General features: G+C 42.1%; 1 protein-coding gene across 5 annotated transcripts in view; it reads right to left on the bottom strand.

The window, feature by feature from the left end:
• Window positions 1–23,423, bottom strand: part of SHLD1 (shieldin complex subunit 1) — a 103,252-nt gene that overhangs the window by 65,761 nt on the left and 14,068 nt on the right. Inside the window, exons 2-5 of one of the 5 annotated variants that reach the window (XM_080686432.1) lie at window positions 17,989–18,050; window positions 15,613–15,667; window positions 14,615–14,962; window positions 1,902–2,083 (exon numbers count right to left, since the gene is read on the bottom strand). In XM_080686432.1, coding sequence (XP_080542558.1) covers window positions 1,902–2,079 — 178 coding nt within the window. In that variant the 5' untranslated portion in view covers window positions 2,080–2,083; window positions 14,615–14,962; window positions 15,613–15,667; window positions 17,989–18,050. Of the gene's footprint in view, window positions 1–1,901; window positions 2,084–5,200; window positions 5,269–10,366; window positions 10,428–14,614; window positions 14,963–15,612; window positions 15,668–17,988; window positions 18,051–23,423 lie in introns of those variants that run through there. The other 4 variants (XM_080686433.1, XM_080686434.1, XM_080686431.1 and 1 more) reach the window with 4 other exon arrangements.

Below are 23,423 nucleotides of genomic sequence, written 5' to 3'. Positions count from 1 at the left end.
AACTAGAGGAAAATTTTAGAACTAGGGTGGATATTTTATTGTTGTTGTTGTTTTAAGTATATTTTTATTTATTTCAGAGAGGAAGAGAGAGGGAGAAATAGAAACATCAATGATGAGAGAGCTAGGATGGATGTTTTTTAAAGATGGGAAATATGATAGTGTGTTTTCATGATCATGAGAATGACCAGTAGAGGGATCGGATGACACAGAAGACTGCCAGAGCGACAACCTTGAGTAGGCAAGAGAAGCCAGGATCTAGTGCAGAAGTGAAGGCTAAAACAGGATAGGTCTGCCATGGATACAGGAGGAACGGAAGCTGGTGGACGTGCAGTGTGTGTGTGTTCATTCTCTTCTGATTGCTTCTGGTTTTTCGATAAAACAAAAATCAGCCCTAGGTGGTTTGGCTCAGTGGATAGAGCATTGGCCTGTGGAATGAAGGGTCCCAGGTTCGACTCCAATCAAGGGCACGTGCCCGGGTTGTGGGCTCGATCCCCAGTAGGGGGCAGAAGGCAGGCAATTGATGATTCTCTCTCATCATTGATGTTTCTATCTCTTCCCCTCTCCCTTCCTCTCTTTAATAAAAATATATATTTTAAAAAATCAGCTCACCAGATCACCAGCTAATCAGGTATCAGAGAGGCTGAAGGAGGAGGTCATGGAGGTTTGCAAAGAGAGGAGAAGATACAAAACAGTCATTGAGGAGGCGGGAGAATGAACTTTAGGAAAACAGTGTGTGATGGATAGGCAGCACGAAGGGTCCCCTGGAGGTGGGTGCCATAAAGGTAAAGGGAGCCTGGTCAGCGTGGTAGTGGGTTGAGTGGCCCAGATGCTGTGAGGTTATGAAGAGTAGGATTTCCAAGAGTCCACCATGTGCCAGTACCACGTGCCTCACACATATTCATTCTCATGATCCCTCCCCACAACAAGGTAGGTGTTATTATCTCCATTTTACAAAAAAAGGAAACCAAAACAGAGGCCAAGTGACTCGCCCAAGGTTAAACCACAGGAAGAAGCAAAACCCGAATTCAAGCCAGACCGCTGGACCCAGCACTATGCCACTGATACCTGCAGAATGTTTAGACCTCTCTCAGGACTTCTAAAAGAACCTTTTTTTTTTTTTTTTGCATGAAATGTCTATATTATTAACAAATACTCTAATATAAATCTTTCAACATGCTTCTCCCTTTTAGAACTGTCAGCCAAATTGGAAATGATAACAGTTGCTTTCCTATGGTTTATTCATCCAAAAGTCAATAAAAAGTAAAAACAGAGCCCACACCGAATTCTCTGGAAGAACAGAGCCAGGCTCTGAATGCAGGTCTGTGGACCTCCAGGTCTGAACTGGGCAATGAATGGGGGGGAAGACGTGAGCTTTACAACCAGGGATGGTCACTACGTCAAGGAATTATCATTAAGCTTAAATAACAGACTTTTGGGTAAACTGAGTCAGAGAAGCTTATAGAAAAGTTGTTACCTAAATTCAGAGTATCCTTCGTACGAGGAATATTGAAGTCCTTATTGCTATTGTCTATAACACGTAATTGGCCCACATTGCTATTTTCTGAAGTTTTAAGAGAACAAAACCAAAAAACAATCCCACTCTCCCCATGGAACCAAGTGTTTCCCTGCCTCTGATGCATTTGGATGGAGATCAGAAAGGGACTCAGACAAAAAAACAAAACAGCTTCCAGGAAACAGCTTTTTGTGGTGGTCGCACCAGGGAGGCTGTCCTTTGAAGTGTCTCCCTGGTTTTGTTGAGACGTTTTTCTACCTGAGCCAATGAGTCATTCCACAGAGAGAGAGAGAGAAACAAACTATTGCATCCTTGTATATGTGAGGGTTTTTAGTTTTTGTTTTGTTGTCTTTTTTAGTGTTAGTTTGTTTTAAACTCTGCTCCTTACCTGGATCCACCTCAGAAGAGGAAAGAATGGAAAGGGCTTCTGCAGAACTAGCAGCCTCGCTGTGGGCCTCCTGGCTGGGTTCCCGCAGCACGTAATCTCTTAGGTCACAAGCTGATGGCAGCTCCAGAGTGTTGCTCTCCTCTGACTGGCTGTCTGGAGTGGCTTGCGGAGTTGCCATAGTCCTGCCACAGGAAAAATAAAACAATCAACACAAAAAGTTTTGCAAAGAGGAGCCTCCATTCAGACAGTCACGACTTGAAGGACTGAAGTCCCAGAATCGTAAAGGCCAAAGCACAGTAGAACCAGGATAATCTGTCTTTACTTCCTTGTCTGTCCTTTAGACCCAGTATTTGTTTACCGTATTTTCTTCCTCATGAGAAACAAATGTTCTCATTATGAAAGAAACCATGAACAATTCCAGCTGGAAAATAGGCCGTGTGCCTGATGAGGATGAAATAATTCAAGGACTACAAGAATATTTAATAGAAGGGAAACTGTTCATAAGATATCCAATAAAAATGGATTTTAAAACAATACGTAGGATTTGATCCAGATTCTGTAAAATAAAATGTCATGTGGAGATGCATGCGTGTGAAATATATAGACCTATAGCTAGAAAAAACAAATCCTGAAGAGTGTATCCCAAATTAATTTTACTGGTAACTAATCCAGTGGTTTAATTTCCGGGTAGTGAGATTATAGGTGATTTGCATTTTCCTCTATGGCCTACTCAAACATGCATTTAGCCAATTATTTGACATGCCAGGCCAGGTGCCAGGCTCTGAGGATATAAAGATGAATGTGATGGGCTTTTCCTTCAGGTTGCTCATTTTGGGGTGATCCAAACACAGAAACATACCATGTCAACACAATGACAAAACAGAGTGGAGCCCAGAAAGGGTAGGAAGTTTACTGGAGGAGGTGATCCACGTGCATAAAGCAGACCAGGCCATGGCCAGGGGACAGTGTGAACACCAGAAGAACCAGCTTGGGCAACCACAGTGGCATGGGGTGTCAGGAGTTTAAAGGGAGAGTCAAGAACAGTCATGCACTGTGTAACTGGAGAGACAAACCCTGTGGTCTTAGTTGGCACCCTCTCCTCCCCCTGTGCCAAGTCTGAGAAGGACAGCAAGGCTGGCTGCTGTCAGCAATTTGGATATACAAAATCTTTTTTTAATGTGTTTTTATTAATTTTTAAAATATATTTTTATTAATTTCAAAGAGAAAGGGAGAGGGAGAGAGAAATAGAAACATCAATGATGAGAACCATTGATCAGCTGCCTCCTGAACACCCCCTGCTGTTTGTGCAAGAGGAGATCAAGCCCACAACCTGGGCATGTGCCCTGACTGGGAATAGAACCTGTGACCTCTTGGTGCATGGATCGATGTTCAACCACTGAGCCACCAGCCAGGGAGATATACAAACTCTTTAGCTGAGCTCTGGGGACCGTGAAAGTGGCTTATTAGGTTCAGTGTTTGGACATTTCTTGTTAAAAATGAGTTGTTCCTGCCCTGGCCAATGTGACTCAGTTGGTTGAGTGTCATCCCTTGCACCAAGAGATTGCCAGTTTGATTCCTGGTCGGGGTACATGCCCGGGTTCTGGTTAAATCCCTGGTAGGGTGAGTGGAGGAAGTAGCCGATCTATGTGTGTGTCTCTCTCTCCCTCTCTGTTCTTCTCTCTCTAAAAATCAATAAAGGCATATTTTTTCAAAAGACAGGAATTATTACTTTTAATGAGTTGTGAAAAAAAAAATAAATAAAAATGAGTTGTTCCTTCCTCCTCCTGAGTCTATATCCACCTGTAGGTTGGATTCTCTAATTGTGTGTGTGTGTGTGTGTGTGTGTGGGTGGGGGCGGGCTCCTTTCAGTACATCCAACCCCCCCTCCCCCATCTCTTTGTAAAATAACTATGGGCCTGGGGAGATCCTGGATCCTCTGCTAGTCTCTGGCTCATAAGTTGTTGTCATCAATAAATCTTATTCTAGACAACATGCATCATGACTGCCATGGGCCACCATGTACTATGCAGAGGAGTTACACAGCCAGATCTGCAGATATGGCAGCTGGGAAATAGGTGGCTTTGCAGGGCCTATGCCCAGTGGCAGGCAATCTCAAAAACAACGGGAATTTATTCACCTGCAGTGGTCCTGGTGAGAGAAGAAGAGTTTGTGAACGAGGGTAGGGCACTACCAGTCAGGAGCAGGGGCAGATTAAGAACATATTTAGGAAGGAAAATGAGAGTAGAACTTAATAACTGAATGAATAAAGGAACTAAGGAGAAATAGAGAGCCAATGAGGAATGGCACCTGGGTTGTATTATCAACTGAGTTAGAGAAGATAGAAGAAAGGGGTTTGGGAGGAGGCAGTATTCCAGGTTATGTAATATTATGCAACTATTAAAATGATAGAACTTGAAAGACCTCAAAGATGTATGTTTGAATGAAAGAAGCAATTTCAGAATAACATGGACAGTCTATAATAATAAAAGGGTAATATGCTAATTAGACTAGACGTCTTCTGGATGTCATTCTGGACGTCCTTCCTGACAAACCTCCATCTATCTACCTTCCATAATAATAAAAGGGTAATATGCTAATTAGACCAGACATCTTCCAGACGTCATTCTGGACGTCCTTCCTGACAAAGCTGGGGCTGGAAGGAAGCAGCCCGGGTCCCAGGTGCCTGCTGGCGGCCGGAGGAGGGAAGCCCAGGTCCCAGGTGCCAGAGGGAAGCTGGTGCTGGCAGCCCGGGTCCTGGGTGCTGGAGGGAAGCTGGTGCCAGCAGCTGGGGGAAGGAAGGCCTACTCTTGCACAAATTTTCGTGCAATGGGCCTCTAGTATAACAATAAGAGTAGTTGGCCTGGCCAGTGTGGCTCAGTTGGTTGGGCATCATCCCATGCACCTAAAGTTTGTGGGGTTCAATTCCCAGTCAGGGCACATGCCTGGGTTGTGGGTTTGATCCCCGGTGGGGGGTGTGCAGGAGGGAACTGATTAATGTCTCGCTCTCACATCAGTATTTCTCTCTCTCTCTCTCTCTCTCTCTCTCTCTTTTTTATTCTCTCTCTCTCTCTCTCCTTCTCCCTGCCTCTCTTTTTAAAAATCAATAAAAAATCTTAAAAAAAAATAAGAATAGTTATCATTTATCAAGTGTTTGTTGCATGCCAGGTATTGTGCTAAGCTTTATCTGCAACCGCTCTATGAAGCAGGTAACCCAATTATTACCGTAATTTACAGTCAGTCAGACCCAGATACAGAGACAAGTAGAGTAACTTGCCCAAGGAAACCCATCTAGAAAGTACCAAGCTAGGATGAACTCAGCACCAAGACCTCCCCGTCTCCTCTGTCTGCACAGCCTCCATACTGTGACCTAAGCAGGCACAGACAGGAGGAGGTGGATGAAAACAAATCAACAGAGAGACCTGGCAAGACCCTTCTTGTTTGAAGACATCAAGTCACATGCTGTTATGAACATTTGCTCTAGCCGAGAGTGAGCCAAGACATCAGCTGATTGCTTCTGAAAGGAGTGGAGTGATTAATGTTCCCAAAGAAGCAAGAACGTCCTGTCTTTTCACACGTGCTACATTAGCCAATCAGGCCTGAAGTTTCAGCAAACACCTCTGCTGCAAGCTATCAGTGGCTCCTCCTTCTCTCCTCATGTTACCAAACACTGCTCTGGAATCTTCTGGAAGGGGTCAAATAGGTAGGTCAATGAATGCCTGCCTGCAAAGGTGCCTTGAAATCAACCATCAACTGAAGGTGTCGTTATCAACGTTAAAGCAAAAGGAATCCTTTTTAAAAACAAATAGTACATTGATGTGACATCTACCTTTTCTTTTAGAATCACTTACATTAAACATCAAATACATTCCATACTAGGTATGTGAACAAATAACCTGTGCATGCAAAGCACAAAGCAAGTAATAGGTATAGAAGAGCCGCTTCTCATTATGGTCTGAAACCATGTAGGCTGGCAAGTAAAATACAATGATTATTTTTTGCCCTAAAACTTTTTAAATCTTCACCCAAGGACATGCTTAGAGAGAGGAATGGAGAGATGCCTTTGCACATGCCCCGGCCAGGGACCAAACCCACAACCCAAGTACGTGTCCTGACCGGGAATCGACCTGGAAACCCTTCGGTGCATGAGAAGACGCTCAACCAACTGAGCCACTCTGGCCAGGCTGCCCCCAAATTTTTTATATGTGGTTCAACTTCCTTCTCCAGAATTGCATATTTTCCTTTCTTAAAAGAGCTTGAATTACAAGGGGCCAGCCTGGGCCTTAGATGCCACTCTTTGGATCTGTCCATAGCCTTCAGGAACAAAAATCCCTTCTCTCACTTCTGTTCCATTGGACTGTCACTTAACTTTTCAACATGCCCAAATTGCTCCCTCCCGTTTTCAACAAAACCTGGTGTATAAGGGAATTACCTTATTCTTTAGAAATGCCCCTTAAGTATATGTTGGTAGGGGGACATGATGTCTATAACATACTCTCAAATGGTTCTAAAAATGTGTATATGCATGCACACACACACACACACACACACACACAAGTAAAGAAGAGGAGAGAACCTGGGGTTAAGCCTCAAGAAAGTCCAATTGGAGACAGAGGTTGAGCTGCAGAACTTACTTATTTATTTATTTAAAAAAATATCTTTATTGATTTCAGAGAAAAAGGGAGAGGGGAAGAGATAGAAACATCAATGCTGAGAGAGAATACTTGATCGGTTGCCTCCTGCACGCCCCCTACTGGGGATCAAGCCCACAACCGAGGCATGTGCCCCCACTAGGAATCAAACTGTGACCTCCTGGTTCATACTCAACCACTGAGCAACACTGGCCAGGTGGAACTCATATATTTATATACATTAGCAAGAAATAATTAAATTGAAATTAAAAGAACACAATTCCATTTACAATAGCATCAAAAAATAAAATATTTAGGAAATATTTAATAAAAATATGTAAGGCATATACACTGAAAACTACAAAATAAATGTTGAAAGAGACTGAAGAGCTAAATGAATGGGAAGACATCCTATGTTCATGGAAGACTTGATATTTTATTGCCCAAATTGATCTATAGATCAAGGCAATTCTTATCAAAATCTCAATTGCCTTTCTTTTTTGTTGACATTTGACAAAATTCTTTTAAAAATTCACATGGAAATGCAATACCCAGAATGGCCAAAACAATTATGAAATAGAACAAAGTTGGAAGACTCATATTTTCCAATTTCAAAACTTACTGAAAAGCTACAATAATCAAAACTGTATAGTATTGGCAAAAGATTGAACATATAGATCAATGGAATAGAATTGAGAGTCCAGTTGTAAAATCTTACATTTATGGTCAATTGATTTTCTTTTTTTAAAATTAAAGTATAGGTGATATACAATATTATATTAGTTTCAGGTATACAACATAGTGATTCAATATTTATATACCTTATGAAATTATCACCACAATAAGTCTTATAACCATCCATTACCATACAAAGTAATTACAATATTATTGACTATATTCCCTATGCTTTACATTATATCCTGGTGACTTACTTATTTTATAACTGCAAGTTTGTATCTATTAATGTGCTTCACCTATTTTTCCAATCCTCCCACCTCCCTTCACCTTTGGCAGTCATCAGTTTGTTCTCTGTATCTATGAGTCTATTTCTGTCTTGTTTTGTTTTTAGATTCCACATATAAGTGAAATGATATGGTATTTTTTTTCTGACTTATTTCATTTAGTATAATACCCTCTAGATTCATCCATGTTGTCACAAATGGCAAGATTTCATTCTTTTTAAAATATATATTTTTTTATTGTTTCAGAGAGGAAGGGAGAGGGAGAGAGAGATAGAAATATCATTGATGAGAATCATTGATCTGCTGCCCCCTGCAATCCCTACACTGGGGATCGAGCCCACAACCCAGGCATGTGCCCTGACCAGGAATCAAAACGTGACCTCCAGGTTCATAGGTCAACACTCAACCACTGAGCCATGCTGGCTGGGCCAAGATTTTATTCTTTTATGGCTGAGTAATAGTCCATTCTATATACACTAGAGGCCCGGTGCATGAAATTCATGCACTTGGTGCAGGGTCCCTCAGCCCGGCCTGCGCTCTCTCGCAGTTTGGGAGCCTCAAGGGATGTCCAACTGGTGGCTTAGAACCACAGCAGGCCTAAGCTGGCAGTCGGACATCCTTAGCATTGCTGCGGAGGCGGGAGAAGCTCCCACCACTGCCACTGCGCTTGCCAGCCGTGAACCCAGCTCAGGGCTTCTGGCTGAGCGGCACTCCCCCTGTGGGAGTGAACTGACCACCAGGAGGCAGCTCCTGTGTTGAGTGTCTGCCCCCTGGTGGTCAGTGCGCATCATAGCAACCAGTTGTTCTGCCGTTCGGTCAATTTGCATATTAGCCTTTTATTATATAGGATACCACATGTTCTTTATCTATTTATCTATCGATGAACACAGGTTGCTTTTGTATCTTGACAATCTATACTAATAAAAGGTAAATATGCAAATTGGTCAGGACACCCTCACAATAACGACCGAACAGCAGGCTTCATGGGGCAACAATGTTGGCAGGAGGGGGTTAGTGAGGGACGACCAAACGACTGAACAAGCAGGCTGTGTGGGGTGACCAGGCCGGCAGGGGGGACAATTGGGGGCAACCAGGCCGGCAGTTAGGGGCAATCAGGCCGGCAGGCAGAGGCGGTTAGGAGTGATCAGGCCGGCGGGGGGGGGGGTGGTGAGGGGGGGACAGTTAGGGGTGATAAGGCAGGCAGCCAGGTGAGCAGTTAGGAGCCAGCAGTCTCAAATTGTGAGAGGGATGTTCGACTGCCCATTTAGGCCTGATCCCTGGTATTGGGCCTAAACGGGCAGTTGAACATCCCTGGAGGGGTCCCAGATTGGAGAGGGTGCAGGCTGGGCTGAGGGAACTCCCCCCACCCACCCCCCGTGCACGAATTTCGTTCACTGGGCCTCTAGTTGTAAATAATGCTTCAATAAACATAAGGTATATATTTTTTAATTAGTGTTTTTGTTTTCTTTGGATAAATACCCAGAAGTGGAATTGCTAAATTGTTCATTTTTTATTGTTGTTTTGTTTTGTTTTTTGTTAATCCTCACCTGAGGATATTTTTCCATTGATCTTTTAGAGTGGAAGAGAGGGAAAGACAGAAACATCAAAGAGAGAAACACATCGATTGGTTGCCTCCTGCATGAGCTCTGACCAGGGCCTGGGCCAGGGGCGGAGCCTACAACTATGTGCCCTTGACAGGAATCAAATCTGGGACCCTTTGTTCCACATGCCTACATTCTATCCACTGAGCCATACCAGCTAGGGCTGAATTGTTCATTTTTTGAGGAACCTCCATACTGTTTTCCATAATGGCTACACCACTTTACATTCCCACCAACAGTGCATGAGAGTTCCCTTTTCTCCACATCCTCACCAACACTTGGTATTTATTGTCTTTTTGGTAATAGCTATTCTAACAGGTATGAGCTGATATCTGATTGTTTTGATTTGCGTTTCCCTGATGATTAGTGATGTTGGGCATCTTTTCATGTGTCTGTAGCCATCTGTATGTCTTCTGTAGAAATATGTCTATTCATCAACTGATTTTCCACAGGGTGCCAAGACAGTTCTACAGGGAAAAGACTGCCTTTCAACACTGAGATAACTGGATATTCACATAGAAAAAAAAAAAAAAAAGTAAAATGGTGCAGGCACTTTGGAAAACAGTTTGGCAGTGTCTCAAAGGATAAATAGTTACACTTTGTCCAGGCAATTCCACTTGTAGGTACATGCTCAAGAAATAAAAACGTGTTCACATAAACCTTCACAAATATTAATTGCAGCTTTATTCATAATAGACAGAAAGTGAAAACAATCCAAATGTCCATCAACTAATGAATGGATAAATAAAATTTGGTATATTCATACTTGGAATATTTTTCAGCAATAAAGGAATGAGGTTCTGACACATGCTACAAGGACAAATTTTGAAAACATTAATTCTAAAAAGCTGGTGTTAAAAAAAAAGACAACAGGCTCAAATAAACTCATAAGACTTTTCTATAGTCACATGTCACCAAACCTTTAAAAACGTGAATTTTATTTTATGTGAATTATAGCTCAAAAAAGCTGGTGTTTTTTTGGTTTTTGTTTTTTAAAGAAGAAAAACCTAAGCTCATGCAGACACACTGCCTGCAGACTCCGGGGATCCCCAAAACTAAGGCTGCTGAAGCTGCAGAGGCCGCACACTGGGGTGGAGGAGGGGGTGCATGGGCAGGAAATTGTAAGTGTGCCAGGAGAAGCGGCCATGACTTCCCAATTGTGAGATAACCATCTAAAGCATTGTGGGCACCCCCTCCCCTCTCGAACCCCAGTCCCACGGCACTCCTGAATCAATCCAGACAACCCGCCCAAAATATTCGTCAATTACACTCACCAGCAGGCAGCAGCGGCAAGTTGGAATCCGGAAGCGGAAGAGCCATGTTTGTTAAGGGAAAAGTGAGTTTAAAAGGAAGTCGCTGGAGCCATCTTTGCTGAGGGCAAGCAAGGGCAATGGAAGGAAGCTGCGGCCATCTTAGCTAAGGGCATTCGCCCAAGCTTTGCAGGGGCAAATGGCTAGTTTGGGCAATTTCTAGAGGTTTATTAATAAAATGCACTTGGTGGACACTAAAGAGAACAGAAAAACTATTTAAAATTTTTAAAAATGTGAATATCTGCACTGAAAAACTAGAGAGAAATTAACAAAGAATGAAAATAGTTTAACATTTTTGTTTTTGTTTTTTTTAAATCCTCACCCAAGCATGGCAGGGATTGGATTACAGGACAATTAACAAGATTATGTGTTCTCTCAAGGGTGGTTACCCTTCAGATGGATCTGAAAGAGGCATGTCAAAGGTGTGTTAACTTAGATGCACACAGCTTCCTTGAACTAAAGACAATCCTTTTATAGGCCTGAGCATGACTACCCACCCTGACTTGCCCAGTTAGGAATTTATGATCAGATGATCATGTGAGGTTACTTTTGGTTGGATTAATTATATTTTCATACAGAGTATTTATAATGAACATAAACTTGGACCTTAGTATCTGAAATCAACACTTGCACAATGGTAGGCAAATGGTGAAGACCTTAAAAAAACAGTTTGATGGACATCCCTCAATACTAGGAAAAACATCCATTTTCTGTATCTCCAGCATGATGAACACCTGACTTGTCACTAAGAACCACTCTGGATTGTCTGTACTCAACGTTGGATCAACAAACAGCTTGAATATGGAGTTAGGAGAGTGCGCTTTAATCCCAGCTCTCTTACTAATCAATTTTATGACAGTAGCCTTTTAACCTCTGTGAGCCTTATTTTTTTCATCTGTAAAAAGGGAACAATAAATGCCTTCCAGGACTACTTAAAAAACCCTGCTTGATGGAATAAGTGATGGATTGGTGGCCAGCAATTATAAAATCACTTCTCTCACAAATTTATGATGTGAATGTTAGAGTTAATGAAAATATTCCATGTCAGCAGCAAACAAATGCAACTTGAAGATTCTAGCTACAGACACTGATAATGCTTCTGAATACTAAAAAAATAATTTGATTATTACCCATTTACTGGATTGTGATGCCTCGAATCTTCTGGAAACTACTACAAAGCTTAGAAATCAGCAGGTACAATATGGTAATGAAGAGTTTTATATGCTTACTAGAGGCCCGGTGCACGAATTCATGCACAGATGGGGTCCCTCTGGGTGGCCTGCAGGAATCAGGCCAAATCCTATAGCCCAAGGCCGCCTGCAGCTCCTACCTGCCGCTTCCGCTCATCCCGACCCCACTGTGCCTGCCGTGGGCTCGCGCCCAATCAGTCCTGATCAGAGAGGCTCATGTTGCCACAGCAATACTCACCAGCCATGAGCCCTGTGTCTGGCATCCTCCCAAGGGAAGTGGCCTGCGGGATGGGGCTGAAACCAGCTCTCCAACATCCCCTGAGAGGTCCTGGATTGCGGACCCCACAGGTTCATGATCTGGCTGGGGAGGGACCGAGGGAGGACTCCAGAGTGTATCTGGCCCATCTCACTTAGTCCTGATTGGCCAGACCCCAGCAGCAAGCTAACCTACCAGTTGGAGCATCTGCCCCCTGGTGGTCAATGCACATCATAGCAACTGGTTGACCAGTTGACTGTCTGCCCCCTGGTGGTCAGTGCAAGTCATAGCGAGCAGTTGAGCAGCCTTAGCATATCATTAGCATATTATGCTTTGATTGGTTAAGTTGTTCTGCCATTCAGTCTATTTGCATATTACCCTTTTATTATATAGGATATTCTACTGCTTCTAATAATTATTAAAACAACAATAATCATTTTGTATCTGTGGATCATTATCTTTTATAGTTTCTGTGGGTCAGTTATTGGGCACTGGCTTGGCTAGATGGATGGTTCTGGCTCAGTGTCTTTCATGAGGAGACAGGCTAATATTGGCTGAGGCAGAAATCCTCTGGTGAATTGTGTGGGAGTTGGAGACTACTTTCTTTTTTTTTTTTTTTAATAAATCTTTATTGTTCAGATTATTACAGGTGTTCCTCTTTTTTTTCCCCATAGCTCCCCTCCACCTGATTCCCCACCCCACCCCATGCTTTTACCCCCCACCACGGTCTTCATCCATAGGTGTAAGATTTTTGTCCAATCTCTTCACGCACCCCTCACACCCCCTTCCCCCTGAGAATTGTCAGTCCACTCCCTTTCTATGTCCCTGATTCTATTATATTCACCAGTCCATTCTGTTCTTCAGATTTTTTATTCACTTGATTTTTAGATTCACTTGTTGGTAGGTATGTATTTGATGTCATTTTGTTGTTCATAATTTTTATCTTTCCCTTTTTCTTCTTCTTCCTCTTTTTAAAGAATACCTTTCAGCATTTCATGTAATCCTGGTTTTGTGGTGATGAACTCCTTTAGCTTTTTCTTGTCTGTGAAGCTCTTTATCTGACCTTCAACTCTGAATGATAGCTTTGCTGGGTAGAGTAATCTTGGTTGTCGGTTCTTGCTGTTCATCACTTTAAATATTTCTTGCCACTCCCTTCTGGCCTGCATAGTTTCTGCTGAGAAATCAGCTGACAGTTGTATGGGTACTCCCTTGTAGGTAACTAACCATTTTTCTCTTGCTGCTTTCAAGATTCTCTTTGTTTTTTGCCCTTGGCATTTTAATTATGATGTGTCTTGGTGTAGTCCTCTTTGGATTCCTCTTGTATGGGGTTTTGTGCGCTTCCTGAACTTGTAAGTCTATTTCTTTCACCAGGTAGGGAAAGTTTTCTGTCATTATTTCTTCTAATAGGTTTTCAATATTTTGCTCTCTGTCTTCTTCTGGCACCCCAAAAAATCGGATGTTGGTACGCTTAAAGTTGTCCCAGAGGCTCCTTACACTATCTTCATATTTTTGGATTCTTTTTTCTTTTTGTTTTTCTGGTTGGGTGTTTTTTGTTTTCTCATATTTCAGATCTTTGGTTTGATTCTTGGGGTACATTGATCTACAGTTGAGTTTCTGTATATTCTTTATTTTAGACAGTGTATGCTTAATTTCTGACTGGTCCTTTTCCATTTTTTTGGCATTCTCATTAAGGTCCTTGAAAGTTTCACTAAGCTCCTCGGAAATCTCATCAAGTTTCTCGGCGGTTTTTAGAAGATTCTTGAGTAACCTTATAAATGTGGTTCTGAACTCTATGTCATCCAGTAGTTTGCTTTCCTCCATTTCTTTCATTCGTGACATGTTTCTTTGTCTCCGCATTTTGTTGCTTTCCTGTGTTGATGGAGTGGCTTTGTGTGGTAGGTGACCTATAGGGGCCAGTAGCTCAGCCTCCCCAATCACCTGAGGTGGACGCTCTTGGTACACCCCTTTGTGGGCTGAGTGCAAAGTCTTGGTGTAGTTAAGCCTTGATTGCTGTTGGTACACTAGGAGGAAATGACCTCCAGGCCAATTGGCTGTGAGGACCCGCTGTGTCTATAATGGAAGAACTGCTGCGCTGGAGACATGCTTATGGTGCAGGACTTGTTTCTGTGGGGCTTTGGTGCTCACTGAGTCTGCCTCTTGAATGTGTCACTTATGGATGTGAGGAGTTGAAATCTGGTGTCTCACACTGACCACTAGGTACACTGGCTTCTGGATCTCCAATGCGGTGCATGTCAGCTACTGTCTGAGGCCACCCAGCAGGCGCTACAGCGAGAACTACAGTTTTCTCCTCTTTGCTTGGGGTTTGGAGGTTTTGGAGCTGTCTGACTCGGCTGCAAGTTTGCTAGGTTAAGCTGCAATAGGGCAGGCCATTCATATGCTAAAGTCGCTGCTTGGACCTTGGGTGGGTTTGTAGGTTGTGTGGGGCGGGGTCTCAGGGCGTCACTAGGCTAGGGCGTGGCAAACAGCGATAGCTGCCAGTTAGCTGGCTCTGCATCTCCAACCGCGTCCCCGCGTCCTGCGCCCCAGCGCAGTAAACAATTATTCCTTCATGCAGCCCTGCAAGCAAGCCACCCTCACTTTCTGACACGATGGCAGACAGTCCAGCTTCTCCCCATAGGAGTTTGGTTCCCCCATGAATCCCCAGAAATTGGAGTTCAGAGTAATTGGGAGCTTGTCTCCCTTCGGGTTGAAAAAAAGCAGCACTCCCAGACGCCCGCCGCCAGCTCGATTCGCACTCCTCCATACCTCAGCTTTTCAGCGCTTGTGCATGTCTCAATGCTCTTTTCTCTTTCCTTCTAGTTGTAGAACTTCCACTCAGCCAGCTTTCCCGTGGTTCTGGGTGATAGACGTTTTGTCTTTTAGTTGTAGTTTTGAAATTGTTGTGCAAGGCAGCAGTTTAGGTGTTTACCTACGCCAGCATCTTGGATCCTCCTGGAAACTACTTTCAAAGTGACGCACTCATGGCTAGCACGTGTGTGTTTGCTGCGGGTGGGAGGCCTCAGTTCCTCTCCATATTGGCCTCTCCACAGGGCTACCTGCATGTCCTTATAGCAGGTGCCTAGATTCCTCAGAGCTAGAGTGGCAACTTTATTTCTGTAAAAGACCAGATAGTAAATTTTTAAAGCTTTGTGGGCCACATCCAGTTTTTGTCACTTCTTCTTCTTTTAAAAAACATATTTTAAAAAATATAAAAATCAATCTTGTCTTGCAGGTCATACAAAAACAGTCTGTGGGATGGATTTTGCCTCTGAGCCCTAATTTGCCAGACCCTGCCCTAGAGTAAGCAAGCCAAGAGACCAAGATAGAAACTGCCATTCTTTTTTTTCAAATCATAAGAGAAAGTCTATTTAGAAAGTTACAGAGCTAGTAGAAGTGAGCCAGATGGACTGCTTAGGCTCAGGAAACAAGTTACAGAAGCAAGAGAAGGGCCGTTGGAGCTTAGGAGAGAGAAAGGCAAAGGTAATGTGCCTGGGAGGAAGTGGAGGGGGAGGGGAAAGGCAGGGTTGTGCTCCCATGAGGGAAAGCATCTAAACTGCCATTCTTTAAAGATCTATCCTGGGAAGTCACACACTGTCCTTTCCACTGTATTCTATTGGTTATTGTGGGAGAGGACTACAAAAGAGTTTGAACACTATGTCAAAGGCAAGGGTCATCGACCTTCTGGAGGCTTTAAATATAATAGTAGTGTCAGAGGGGCATCTCAATTGATTAACATGGTAAACCACACAGATAATTATCCTTACCATAAAATATAAAATGTTCTGCTCCTAATTGCTTGGTATTCTTCTAAATATTTTCCTGAAAAGGTATAGAAAATAGTAAAAAATATAAATAACTAGATTGTGAGCAAAAACTACCCTTTTTATTTTTAAAACCCCACAACTCCAAATGAAACTATTTTGAAATAGTAGACATTAAGTAAATATTTGTTGAATTAAATATATATATGTATATATATTAGTGTCTATAGGCTTCAATATAGCCCTTTTAAAAACTGGTCCATCCAATGATTTGGCACTCTATAAATAAAATATTAAAGATTAATTAATTATTTATTTCTCAGCCAATTGTACTGACTTTATATAGACACAGCACTTTTTCTTTTTTCTGAGAAGAATAATGTAGGGAAAAGCATGAGTAATAAGATATTTATAGAAATACCTTACTGTCAAAAATGTAACAGTCTCACTCTCTGGGGGAGGGGAGAAGGGATGGGATCCCTCCCTCCCTGAGTGTTACAGCCCCTTCTGAATGTTACAGCCATATTGGCCTCTCACCGCCCCCAGCAGCGCTCGCCGAATTCCTGGGCCAAGGGAGCCAAATTAAAAAAAAAAATTCTTTTTAAAAATGTAACAATCACATTTTTTCTTTTAAATATTCATTTGTCTTTTTGACGGATACTTTTGTGTGATGTTCTCAGAGAGAGTGTCTCAAGTATGTGTAGGACTTCATGGAACTTGACAAGAACTACTGGCTTCAACTTGGCTTTATCAGTAATTTTTGAGTCTCCAAATGATTTTTTCTGTTATTATCTTTGACAATATCCTTCTGAAATAAGGAAACAAGGTAAAAACCACCTGCTTACACTCTATGCTGGTTAGACCACAGGAGCACCAAATTATTGACTTTCTCCCTGCCCCCCACACACACCATGACCTATAGGAAGCCTGTGGGGTGCAATGAAGAGACCTGTGCAAGTTGTGGGATGTCCTCATGCCTGCATTTCTCATCCTTAGCTGAGGGTAGCATTCCCCACAACACCTAAAAGGGTTTCAGTCATTTGAATTCCTCCACTAAAAAGCAAAACACACTCACACTAATGAATCACAACATTAATGTATGTTCCAAAAGTTCTCTTGAGCTGTGCAAGTCTTTGTTTTCTGATCCTGGGAAGTGTATTTCTAAATGCTGGCAACTGGGAAGGTCTTTCTAAGCATTATACGAGCCCCAATAGTTTTAAAGAAAAGAGTGAGGCCTTGACTACATAGAACTGTGAATGTTGCCCTGATCACATACTGGAGCCACATACAAATCAGGCAAGAAGCTAATATCCATATTATGTAAAGGCTCCAGGAGACCTGCTCTGAATGGATATCCAGGATCAGTTGTTAGAGAAGATAAGCAAAGTTCTAAGACAGTTTCATGAATAAGCATAGAAAAATTGGGTCAATATACAGTGGCTATCTCTCAGAGGTAGAATTGGGAGGGGCTGGATGAAGAGTAGATATTATCATTTTTTACTTTATAAACGTCTATATTATGTGAATCTTTTAAATTTATTTTTACAACTAACATATATTACTTTTGTAATTCAAAACAATTATAATATGCTAATGATAGCTAAGTTTAGTAGAGTGCTCTATACTGTGCTAAGGGCATTAAAGACCTGGATTTCCTCATTTAATGTTTATAACAATGCTGTGAGTAAGGTACTACTATTATGCCCATTTTACAGATGAGGAAACTGAGGCACCGAGATTGTAGGTAACTTGTGACAGAGCTCATAAGTGTCTGATGAAACACACATTAAAATATATAAACTGAAAAATATGCTATTACCCTAAAAGGAATCACAATTACTATTCCTCAGTCAGGATAGTAAGAAGCTAGGGAAATTCCTTGAAAATTGGAATAAGGGAAACGGAGACAAAATTAAACAAAGCCAAACAATTTGAGCAATTTACAGCCAGCTAATTTATCTTTCCTAACCAAGGACACTTAGGAACAAATGGATTACACATTCCATACCATTCATTCCAGGACAGCCCAGGATGTTCTTTAAAAATGAAATTAGCCAGCCTCACTAAAGTGGCTTAGTGGTGTTGGCCTATGAACCAGGAATTCATGGTTTGATTCTGGGTCAGGGCACATGCCTGGGTGTGGGTTCGATCCCCAGTAAGGGGTGTGCAGGAGGCAGCTGATCAATGATTCTCTCTCATCATTGTTGTTTCTATCTCTCTCTCCCTCTCCCTTCCTCTCTAAAATCAATAACAATATATTTTTTAAAAAAAGAAAAGAAAGAAAGAAACTAACCAGCCCTGGCCGGTGTGGCTCAGTTGGTTGAATATTGCCCCATGCACTGAAAGGTGGCTGGTTGGATTCCCAGTTAGGGCACATACCTGGGGTTCACGTTGCGGGGGAGAGGGTATATTAATGTTTCTCTCTCTCCCTTCTTCTTTCTCTAAAAATCAATAAAAACATATTTAAAATAAATAAATAAATAAAATAAAAATGAAACTAACCATTGCAACACCCTGATTGCTCCTGTTTCTAAAACAACAACAACAAAAACTAACCAGAAAAGAATCCTGACCCCCTCTTTATGCACGTTTAGATTAATCAACATATTGAAAGACACATCTGGAAAACTAATGAATATTCTGTTAAGACCCTCCCCTGAGACCTGAGACCTCCCCTAGGATTTCCACTGGCTAATGAAAGATAAAGAGCCTCAGACAAAGGACGCAGGGGCTCTCTTTCTACAGCACATCCACGTCTTTCTCCTTTAGGTGTGTATCTCTGCTCTCTTTCTCCTAAACTCTAAGGGTCCACACAAGACTTGCAAACAGGGGAGCAGTGGGCAGTAGCAGCTCAGCCTGGGTTAACTGCCTGAACCTGTCTCCCAGGGCCCTTTTGCTCTGACTCTGAAGTAGGCTCTCAGCAGTCCCATCTTGATGCACTTCTGTCACTGTGATTTTACTTCTCAGTGAGTTCATGCAGCCCACGTGGCCCACTTCTTTCCCATAAAGTTTTTTAAAAGCTAAAGCAGCCCCACTTAGGCTGTCTCCTGTTGGTTTTTCTATTCTAAGCCCTTCCCTCATTTCACTGTCCCCAGCTGTAGTAAACATACTCTCAAAATCACCTGGACTTGTGTTGAAATCTTTCCTGCACAGAGTCAAGAACCCACACACTGCTGCCGGGCCCAAGGCAGACCCACTCCAGGCCTGGGCGCCATCTAGTTACAATCTTAGCATTAGAAAATAATTTGAAGGTAACTTTTAATTTTTAAAAATTGAAAATAAGTTTTAATTTTAAAACATTGAAGTCATAAATTATTTTTTTTATTTTATTAAAATAGAACAGACACAGCCCCGTACTGGATATCTGCAACCCAAATCTCTGTGTTTTAGAAGCATCCCTCCTGTGTGCTATAAAAACTCCACATCAGAGTGCCTCGTTGCTAAAATGGCTTGTGTAAAGGCCTAGAGAGGGAAAAATTATTAACAAAAGCATACATGAAGAGAAATGTGTAACTACAAAGCTCCAATGCTCCAAACCGATTGATGTAGAAAATGAAAATGTGAAGACATGCCTTTCATTGGGCTTATTATTTTACATTTGGCTTCCTCCTTTGTTGTGGATGGCCTGACAGACTCATTAGGAAGGCGGAGTGCTCACTGCATGTCTTCGGTGACACTCCAGGAGTCAGCAGCCTCACATTTCCTGCTGTTCTTGTTTTATAAAAAGGAGGTAATAAAACGCATCTCCCCCAAGCACCTGAGCGTGTGTGAACATACTTTGCCTTTGCTGTCACAGTGACTATCATAGCTCACTCCCTGTTCTCCGAGAGAAGCAATTGCCTACTGTCCACTGATAAAGTCAAGTTATAAGTACCCATTATCAGTAAGTCCTTGGAGCTGACCGAAATCCATCAGAAATCCGAGGACAACAATGAGCCAGATGTTTCTGAAGATCCAAAGGGCAGAGTCAACCTCTCCAGACAGTGAAGTGGGAGGCTACCTATTAGGTCATTTGAATAACAGAAGGTAGAACATCCTGCCTCATGGGATCTTTGTCAAGCTTAGTACTTGAAGTTCCACCATTAGAAATGCACTCCTTATTAGAGTCTTCTTTCAGAATGAAAATACCTTCACATCAGCTTTCCATATGGGCAGTGAATTCAAAGTTGGGTCATTAGGAATAATGCCTAGAAGCACCTGCCTGCACACCTCCGTCCACCTTGAGTCAGGGGGTGTGAATGGATTGCCCAGGAGAGACACAGACCATCCTAGGACTCTGAGGGCTCTAGAACTTCCTAGTTCATATGTCCCACATAAACAGAATCAGGCTGACAACCTACTTTCCAATTGCAAGGAAACCTCAAGCTTTGGCTGGGTTCCCTCTTGTGGATGAAAATGTGGTTCTATGGAAAGGTTACTGATAATAAATTCCTAACTGGGCAGGTCATGGTGGATAATCCCTCTCCAGGCATATAATTTATTTAGTAAAAGGCTTGTCTTTGCCTTAAGCAAGTCTTGTCCACCATTTTTGTGCATTAGGATTAACACACCTTTGAAATGCCTCTTTTCAGACCCCCTCTTCTAAAGCTGATCACCCTCAAGACTATCCTGTAATCCAATCACTGCCTTGCTTTCTCCCACCGACATGTAATCTTCCTTACATCCCCTCCCTAATTCCAACGACAAAAGAAACTGCAAACTGTCATTTTTGGAAGCATTTTGCTAGGTCTGCTGAGATCTCGCTTCCAGGTATATCTTCTGTTTAACTCAAATAAACTCATTAAAATTCTTTACAGCCCTGGCCAACGTGGTTTAGTTGGTTGGAGCAAAATAGAATATTGGGGACTAGATATGATTATGAGAAGTAGTAATCATGCTCTGTTAACCATGATTGTCTTGTGTTGGTTAAAGAAAGGATATTCTAACCCAGGGGTGGGCAAACTTTTTGACTCGAGGGCCACAATGGGTTCTTAAACTGGACCGGAGGGCCGGAACAAAAGCATGGATGGATGGAGTGTTTGTGTGAACTAATATAAATTCAAAGTAAAGGAGTGGAGGGGAGAGCAAGAGAACCGGATAGAACAGCCGGATCCAGCCCGTGGGCCGTAGTTTGCCCAAGGCTGTATCTAACCTGAGAGTTGTATGCCCACAGGACCTGGGATCTGGGAATTATAATTCCTACTTCCCCATGTAATCCTTGTCCTACCCTATATAAGCAGTTGGTTTATGGGGGGGCTGAAGAGCAGGTTTTAGTGGATGACCCACTGCTCTCCCAGACTGTTGGAATTATTGGAATAAACCCTCATATATGATTCAACCCTGTCTCTGCTGAATTGGCTCAAGCAGTGACAGGCAGCCTGGACCCATTGGTTGTCTGGTTTCAGTCCCAGGTACTGAAAGCTTGTGGGGCAACATTTCTCTCTTCTCGCTTGAGGCCTTATGGACCCACACAGCTGTGCTCTGGCAGTACTTAGATGCAGACATGCACTTTCCAGGCACCTCACCGAGGAGACTTTTTCTTTGTCTGAACTCCAGAAGACTGGCTTTTTTTTTTGCTTTTTCTTTGAAATTACTTTGTCATTACAGATTATCTCACCTTTTCCATGGGGAATGAGTCAGTATTCTGCTCTGATTAAGGATCCCAAGGTCCTAATCACTTTTCCCCTTTGAAAAAAGAACTCACTATGTCCACATTCTTTCTCTTAGCATGTAACCTAAGCTCTAACTGTATTCTATGCTCCAACATTTAACTAAGGGCCATTCCCATCAGCCCTGGACACTAAGAGGTTTTCAAATAGAAAACAGTTAATGTATATTTAATCTACAAACTGCATGGGGTAGAGGGTAAAGGGCAAGAAAGAAACCAGCAAATTGCAAATGCTTAGATGTCTAACACACCCACAGTCAATCAGTTGAGAGGCAGACACACCCATTTATCAGCCCTTCAGAGAATCATCTCAGAGATTAATAGCATTAAGAAGCAGTAGGACTTTGAACTGGGAGCAAGGGTTTACTCACCCAACCAGGTTACAAAAGGCAGTGAGAGTATGCTTTGAATGAAGGTGATTAGATACATTTAATGCTAGCCTTCTAACAGTTGTCCCTAAAATTCCTCAAAATTATGAGTTTTTTGTCTCATTCAGTGTCTAACATTGCCCACTGTTTTACTTGATACACTGAATGAGTTGGACATAATATTTTTAATATAAATTCAACTGCTTCTTGCTGACCATTCCTTCATTTACTCCCTCCTCTTAGATCTGTAGGAAAAAATATTCCCACAAAGATAGAGTCAAATTAGAAGACAATAGAAAGTCAAGTAACTCAGTTTTCAAGGACTGCCAGGGAAAAGTCACCCATGGAGCCACAATGGCTCCTTTGTACATTCATCCTCACCAACTACACTCACTCAACAGGCTCTGGTCTTTCGGTGGCATTTCTCTGGTCAGTGCAGGCTTTTCTCCTCCATCAGGATTATTTCACATTTCCTCCTCTCCCTCTTGGCTGCTAACTTGCTTCCTAATGCCATCAAATATCCAACCCCATCAAGATTCCGACCACTTGAGCCTCTTTCCCTCCATTTCACACAGAAGTTACTGACAGTTCCTGTGTCTGTCTATGCCCTGTCCTCTGTCCCAGCACATTCACAGAACATTCATACTATTGATCTGCCCTTCCCTTCTCTAGCTAATTGTTCCCTCTCAACTGGTTCTTTACATCTACATCCATATGTCCATTTCCTTACTTATTATACTCATAATATATAAAATACATGTTACAGCCCTAGCCAGTTTGGCTCAGTGCATAGACCATCAGCCTGCGGACTGAAGGGTCCAGATTATATTCTGTTCAAGGGCACATGCTGCCCTGGTTGCAGTCTCGAACCCCACGGGAGCGTATAAGAGGCAGCCAATCAATGATTCTCTCTCATCATCGATTTTTCTATCTCTCTCTCCCTCTCCCTTCCTCTCTGAAATCAATAAAAATATATTTTAAAAATAAAATACATGTTGCAAATTTGTCACTTGTCTTTTTACCTCGTTTATACTTTTTTGTTTGTTTGTTTGCTTGTTGTGTTTTTAGCCATGCAAATGTTTCTTCTTTTTAAACAATCATATTTATCAATCTTTTATTGCAGTTAGATTTTCAGTTAGAAATACCTTTTCCTATCCTCAAGAAGTAAAGGAATTCACACATGTTTTCTTATAGAACTTATATGGTTTCATTTTCACATTTAGATATCCAATCCACTTGGAATTTATTCTTTTATATAATGTGAGATATGAATCCAATTTCATAATTTCTCCATGGCTATTTAAGGCATCACAATACCACTTATTAAAAAGTCTTAGCCCTTGCCCTGACCAGAGAAGAGAGATGGCCTCATGTTCTGTGATTTTAAAACTTTTATTTAAAAAACCTTGCCCTACCAGGTTTGGCTTGATGGATAGAGCGTCGGCCTGTGGACTGAAGGGTCCCGGGTTCAATTCCGGTCAAGGGCATGTACCTGGGTTGCAGGCACATCCCTAGTGGGAGGTGTGCAGGAGGCAGCTGATCGATGTTTCTCTTTCATCGATGTTTCTAAACCATCTATCCTCTCCCTTTCCTCTCTGTAAGAAATCAATAAGATATATTTTAAAAAAAAATAAATAAAAAGTCTTAGCCCCAGAGATTTGAGGTGCCACCTTTATCATGTTCTAAATTTCCATGTGTAGTTGAGTGTATTTATGGACTTCCTGTTTGCTCTATTTGTGTGTCTGTCATTAAAAAAAATACCCTCCATCAAATCCTACATGTTTTTCTAGCATTTGTTC

This window comes from Plecotus auritus (assembly GCF_963455305.1).
Source record: "Plecotus auritus genome assembly, chromosome: 8".
Taxonomy (NCBI): domain Eukaryota; kingdom Metazoa; phylum Chordata; class Mammalia; order Chiroptera; family Vespertilionidae; genus Plecotus; species Plecotus auritus.
This window is presented reverse-complemented; position numbering and strand designations above follow the sequence as displayed.